Source organism: Lygodium microphyllum, chromosome 29 (assembly GCF_053477565.2).
Source record: "Lygodium microphyllum isolate KBCC chromosome 29, Lygodium_microphyllum_v1.1.10, whole genome shotgun sequence".
NCBI classification, from domain to species: Eukaryota; Viridiplantae; Streptophyta; class Polypodiopsida; order Schizaeales; family Lygodiaceae; genus Lygodium; species Lygodium microphyllum.
This window is the reverse complement of record NC_141163.1, coordinates 10,006,231-10,012,926: the sequence shown is the minus strand read 5'-3', so window position 1 is coordinate 10,012,926 and position 6,696 is coordinate 10,006,231. Positions and strand designations below refer to the sequence as shown.

The following is a 6,696-nucleotide window of genomic DNA, read 5'->3' as shown; positions in this document are numbered from 1 at the left end:
ATATCATTGCTGCAACAGTTATCTGAAGTTAGCCACAATTGGCCATCAGCCTCACATAGAGATACAATCAATCAATTAGTGTTAATCAGTCTCTCACATACACACGTAATAACATTGGCTTAATGTGGACACCATCACAAAAAAAGCAAGAAACATCAAAACGTTAAACGCTAGGAAAAGTAATTATTATTAACTTAATTTTTACATGTTTTCAAAAACGAGAAACAAAAAACCTGGGTAGCTGCACGTGCAAAAGGAAAGATTCACCATGTCATGTCACCTTATACATTGTAATAGGCGATGCTAACATGGGTCTTAGAGAAAATGGCATGGTAATGGGTTTTAAAATTGGGAGCTGGGTATCCTTCACATTTCTTGTCCTCGGATTTTTGTAGCCTCGTCAAAATTTTGGAGGTCACTCTCTCGCCACAGTCTCTCTTTCTTGCGGTCCAGCGACCATGAGCAGATCAGGGCAGCCCCCAGACCTCAAGAAGTAAGTCTACTGTCACCCTGTGGAATCCTCTTCATGCCCTAGCTCTCCTGTTCTCGTCTGTTTTGCGGTTTTCAATCAGTTATTAGGTTTTTGTTCTTTGCCCTTTACATTTTAAACCTGTGAAATACTGTTCACCATGCCTGCACCCTGTGGTTCCTCTTTCATCTGTCACAGTTGAGTGCTTATGTTTGCAGCAGCACCATTGTTTGCACAGTATCGGCGGTCTTTGTGGTAGGGTTGTTGCATCTCGCATTCCCTAGTTCTGGTTAGAAGCTCATGTCTTTTAGCGTTTCTTTGTTGATCGTTAATAATATGCACCTTGCTCTACTTTTGGTTGGACATTTTGCCATTATGATGTTGGCCTTGCCACCTTTGAGGTCTTTTGAGGTTCTTCGTCTCTTTGAGATGTCCATTTTGAGGTCTCTTTCGGTTCGAAGAGAACTGCACATACTTGAGCCAAATGACGCATCTTACCACACGCGACACACACACACACACAGAGCAGAGAGATTCTATCCTTTGCTCTAGATAGCAACACTGTCCTGAACATAGTCGTAGAAGTTTTATTTAGTTACTTTTGCCCAAAAGCAATGTTGTTTTCCCATCTGTTCTAATAATACGGTCTTGTCATATTTGCAGATATATGGACAAAAAACTGAATAGTAAGTATCACTTACTTCTCAGGTATTTTTTTGTAAAGTAATCAAAGTTTACACTTTTGCTTACCAACATTTCTTGAATTTTTATAGTAAAATTGAATGCAAATCGGGTGGTTGTTGGCACCTTGCGAGGTTATGATCAATTCATGAATTTAGTCCTTGATGGCACCATGGATATAAGTGGAAATGAACAAAACGAGATAGGCATGGTGGTGAGTGGAATTCTACTTGATATGTACAATCTAATATATAATATATGTATTATCTTTAAGGATTTTAGAAGGTCTCCTTTATGTATTACACTGAAATCATTCAATCCATTTTTTGCAATCTCCATTTCGATGTTCTCATATATGTGCTCTCCTTTATGTATTATACTGAAATCATTCAATCCTTTTTTTGCAATCTCCATTTCGATGTTCTCATACATGTGTTTCTTGTTTTTGGTTGAACTTGTTAAAAATGTGGGTGTATTATGTGTCTAATTTATGTGTCTCATTTACAGGATTCAAGAGTGCAATTTGAAGTGTCTTTGTGCCAATGTTGTATGTAGTGCGTTGTTGAACCTCTCTAAAATCTCACATCTCTCCACTCTATCAATGTCCATAATGTATTCCTAGGTTCTTGTTATTAGCAAAATGGGTAGTTATTGGTGAGATGGAGATGCACAACATGCATGTAGTGGTATGAGAGAATTGCTGTCGGGAAATCCTTAAAACACTCTATAGAGAATTCACTATGGATGGATCCCTAGAGAATCATTGAAGCACTTTGTAGAGAGAATCCTCTATGGGTGCCTCCTTTGAGTATCTCTAAAGCACTTTATAAGGTAGTATACATAACTTTGCAACCTTTCTTGATGCTCATTAAATGCAGAGTAGAATGAAAGAAATCATTAGGAATGTTGGTCTTGATCCAAAACATATATTGGGTGTTCCTCGCCGACGATTCAAGAAGACTCCTCAAGTTCATGCATAGGATGTTAAAAAATTTTCTACAAAAAGTAGTAGCTTTGCAATGTCCAAGATAGTTTAAGAAAGAGCTACTCTAAGTTCTAGTTTGTTAGGTTTGCCCATTGCGTGGGCCTTATGGGCTTTCATTGAGCATTTGGAAGGGTGCCAAAGGAGCAGCTAGACAACCTGGTTTTGGCAGACCTGATGTCTCAGATGTCTTTCCTTGGTCTATTCATATGTGCCTCCTCTCCACTCTTTAGTGTGACATCTTACTTGCTTGCATCTTGTGGAGAGAGGGAGACTTGAGGTTGTGATAAATACGCCATGGGTTTGTCTTGGGGTTGGGGTGATCTGCCCCGTGGAACCCACCTCATGAGGTATTACTCACCACTCTGCAAGCCCACAAGCACGCGGAAGCGTAACACGATATGGCACAAGAAAATGCCAGGTGAGTTTGGGCTAAAAACAAGGGCTCCTCTTGAGGGCTGAGAGTATATTGCTTGAAGGCACAAAGGCAAAAGAAAGCTTACAAGATTGTCGATGAGCGAGAGGGACTTGGTTCACGGGTGAGGGTGGAGGTATAGCCCATAAGTGCGTGGAAGCATAACACGACATGGCACAAGAAAATGCCAAGTGAGTTTGGGCTAAAAACAAGGTCCCCCTCTTGAGGGCCGAGAGTATATTGCTTGAAGGCACGAAGGCAAAAGAAAGCTTACAAGATAGCTGATAGGTGAGAGGGACTTGGTTCACGGGCGAGGGTGGAGGTATCAACATTGTTTGAGGGATATAAGCCTCTTGTGCCAGTCCCTCACCCCCACAGTGCTGAGTTGCGTTGGACGAGTGTTGATACCTCCACCCTCACTCGTGAACCAAGGCCTCAAGCCCTTTGGCTTCCAAAAAGGGTTCTTTTGCCTTCATGCCTTCTATAATACAGGCTTGGCCCTCAAGAGGGGCCCTTTGTTTTTGCCACCTACTCACTTGGCGTTTTCTTGTGCCGTGTCGTGTCACGCTTTGGTGCGCTTGTGGGCTCACCGAGTGGTGGGTAATACCTCATGAGGTAGGTTCCGTGGGGCAGGTCACCCCTGCCCCAAGACGGACCCATGGCGGGCTCATCAAAGAGGCACTTGGTAGCCAGCCATTTGCCTGTGTGGTTTGTATTCATCTTCTCATGCTTTGGTATATGGATTTTATGGCATGTTTCCCCATTCATTGAACACAAGCATTCTTTTCTTTCTTGTTCATCTCATTCCATATTCAGCAGTTGTTCTTTATTGCTTCTGTTTGTGCTTCTCATTCTCCCATGGTATCAAACAATCTGTCAGTCTTGGTGCGCTTTGTGCTACTGTCCATGCTGTAGCAGATCTGCTATAGGCTGTGTATATTGGTCTGGTGGCTGTTGGATTGTGCGTTTATTGCTGGAAACTGTTGTTTGAGTTAGGTGATACTCCTTGCTGGGTGACCTGTGCCAGCAGATTAGACAGCTCATGAGTGAGTCTGGGTGTAGTTTAGTGGGTTGGGCACAAGAGTTCATTTTGTGCCTGTTTTTGAGGTTTTTGCGGTCTTGGTGCGCTTTGTGCTACCGTCCATGCTGTAGCAGATCCGCTATAGGCTGTGTATATTGGTCTGGTGGCTGTTGGATTGTGCGTTTATTGCTGGAAACTGTTGTTTGAGTTAGGCGATACTCCTTGTTGGGTGACCTGTGCCAGCAGATTAGACAGCTCATGAGTGAGTCTGGGTGTAGTTTAGTGGGTTGGGCACAAGAGTTCATTTTGTGCCTGTTTTTGAGGTTTTTGCCAATATTCTTATGGATGACTTGATTGTTTTGTTGGACCAGATGCTAGCTGACCTGCTCCAGATATTGGCATACTTTTGCCTATTTGCCTAGTGGCTCATTCCTCTTCATTAATTCATCACTTGCAGGTCCTATTGGAGAGGGGGCTGGTGCCAGTGCTCACAAAGCCAGTGGCACACTGTTGTACTTGACTCTCTCATGTCTTAGTATATGAATTCCATTTCTCGGGCATATCTCTGAGTCTCCCTTTGCAATGTTCTTTTGTTTCTCTTTTCTCACAATCTCTCTTTCTTCTCTCCTATGTTCTGCAGTCTATTACAACAGTCTTTTACGCTTCCATCCACTTCTGACATGGTATCAGATGTCCATGTTCAGGCTTTGGGTGTTGTTTTCTACCGTTGATTGTCTGCCCTCTCACTGTTTACTGTTGATTAGTCTCCCTCTGTCTGCTACAGCTTGGTTGACTAGTTTCTGGGTAATTTCTGCTTGTTTTCAGCCTTTGGCTAGCTGCACTTTTGTGCTGCAGTCTGTGTTTAGCGTTTCTGCACTTTATATGATTGTATTTAATGCCTAACTCAATCTGCATTTTTATGGTTTATCTCTGCATTTTCTGCATTTAGTGCTCTTACAGGTTGGGTAACAATATTTTCAGGCCTTTGACAATTTTTGTTGGTTGTACTTCCCTTGATTACTCCTTTTTTACTGATTTTCACCTGTCTAACCTGATTTTCCCCTATTCACAGCAATTGTTTTGTGATCAGCTCCTCTCTACACTTTTGCGAACTCGTTATCTTCTCATCCTATCCTCTCCAAATGGCACCTCCCTCCTGCTCTATTGATGCTCGACCTCCACTCACAAGGGGGTCATAGTCAAACCTCAAGAAATGGGTGCTGTAGAAAAGAATCTTTCAATTATTATATACCAAGATTATGTTACTTGTTCTAGAGGTGGTTCTTTAGACCTTGCACAATGAAATTGGGTGGCTCCTCCAGTTATACCTCCCCTTGAAGTCTTTACTATTGATAAATGCTGGTATTACCTCCATCTATTACATGGGCACCTGCTGACGAGCAGTTAATGCCATGATGGCCCAGATGGTAGCGCTTGAATTTGTGAGTGCAAAGATCTGAGTCTAGATTGGAGGCCAGGAAAATCCTTTTGCAAGAAGCCTAGCTTGGTGCTTGTGCATGTCTCATCAATCCAATAATACTGACCTACCAATCACTAAGTGTCTCCTGAGTCCCTAGTAATTGTGAGGCATGCTGTGATCATGTCTCAGACGCACTAGGCTGTCTATACTTATGATACAGCCTACCACCAAATCCTACTTAGGAGCTACACCTTCCAATACAAGCTCAGCCTTGTTGCTTGTGCATGGATGCACAGTGCTTACACCCACAGAGCAGCGCTTGCTCTCTGTGGCTACCAGTTCAGACCAGGCCAGATCTGATGCAATTGGATCAGATGACAAACTGCTTTGTTTCAGTATCGACCCTTTCAGGTTTAGCTATTTGTTGCATTTGGATGCATAGAATATAATGTGCATCAAGTAAATGGTGACTTTTAATCATGTATATATCTGGAGGTGGTTTCTTTTTTGCTGTAGTGGAGGCTTCAGAGTCTCAATACAGGAGCTGACCAATGCACCTAGTTTATGCACAGTTTTTCTATGCAATTCATGATGCCCCTCCGATTCTAGAGATATTTTGAGTGGTGTTTTTATGTTTTGGTTATGCAGGTCATAAGAGGGAACAGTGTCGTGATGATAGAAGCTCTTGAGCCAGTCAACAGAGGATGACAATTGTCATTCTGTGTGCTCTCACATATGGCTACTGGGTGCCTGAAACAAGATTTTTGTAGGATATGAATACAGTTTTTGCTTAGAATAGAACTGAAATGGCATCTAGTTTGAAATATGCCAACTGCAAGGCATTCTAAATGATCTCATTTTGAGCTATTGCTAATCCAGCAATGTTAGCATTAAGTGATACAACCTATGTTTCTGCTTGGCATCGTCAGGAGTACCTTGGGAGCCTTCTAAATAGAATTGAACTAAGTGTGGTGTGGGGGGTAGTACAGTCGTAATCATGTCATAAGCATAGTTGATTGTATGGCTTGGGCCCGGTATCTTGTTTGGTTGAGGCTGAAGAGAATTTGACTTTACCCCTCAAAACAGATGGTTACATTATCAACACGACAATGTTAATACTTCAGTTCATGGGTTGGGAGCTTATTACCTCTGTTTCCATTATCAAGGTGTACTTGAATTGGTCTACTGTTTACTCAACTAATTACTAACAACGGAAAGTTTCCGAGTTGCTATGCTGTCTGTACAACTTTACCTTCATTTAAAATAGCAATGTTGTATCAACGGTCTAGTTACATGAAATAATAATGCAATATCAAGTATGTGTGAATCTTGAGTAATAGTTAAAGCACTTGCTTGGTAACAGTTTGAGATGGTAACTATTTGTAGCTTGCGAACAAGATCCAATACAAGAGTTTTGAAAATCATGCACCAATGCTAGATAAAGAAGTAATGTGATGTGTAGACGTAAGTATTGATCAGTGGTGCCTCTAGTTGCATTGTGTTGGGTAGGTGTGCACATGAAAAGCTTGTGTGGTGACAAATGTCTTTGCAAATGACGTCTGGCATATAGTTGACTTGATATGTTTAAGGAAATGAAACCTTTCATTGGTGATGTTTGCTTTTTGTAAGCTGTGAATGACGAGTTGAGGCCTTGGTCCCCTAGGTAGAGTTGTTATCGTAAAGAATTGGAAACCTCTTGCTAGAAAAA

At 41.8% G+C, this 6,696-nt stretch overlaps 1 protein-coding gene across 2 annotated transcripts; it reads left to right on the top strand.

Annotated features, from left to right (window-relative positions):
• The first annotated feature begins 336 nt into the window (after positions 1–336).
• Positions 337–6,149, top strand: LOC148010366 (putative small nuclear ribonucleoprotein G). 2 transcript variants are annotated; one of them, XM_087671308.1, is made up of 4 exons: positions 337–493; positions 1,133–1,155; positions 1,285–1,364; positions 5,637–6,149. In XM_087671308.1, exons 1-4 carry the CDS (start codon positions 459–461, stop codon positions 5,694–5,696), a joined length of 198 nt encoding a protein of 65 aa, XP_087527434.1. In that variant the 5' UTR covers positions 337–458; the 3' UTR covers positions 5,697–6,149. The 2 variants fall into 2 exon arrangements, with proteins under 2 accessions (XP_087527434.1, XP_087527433.1); XM_087671307.1 differs by having other exon boundaries at positions 351–493; positions 1,243–1,364.
• Positions 6,150–6,696: the final 547 nt, after the last annotated feature.

Excerpts from the sequence above, each read along its gene's own strand:
- LOC148010366 (XM_087671307.1), top strand. The coding sequence starts at position 459 with ATGAGCAGATCAGGGCAGCCCCCAGACCTCAAGAA. Across the intron at positions 494-1,132 it reads CAGCCCCCAGACCTCAAGAA|ATATATGGACAAAAAACTGA; the intron begins GTAAGTCTACTG and ends TCATATTTGCAG. Across the intron at positions 1,156-1,242 it reads TATGGACAAAAAACTGAATA|TAAAATTGAATGCAAATCGG; the intron begins GTAAGTATCACT and ends GAATTTTTATAG.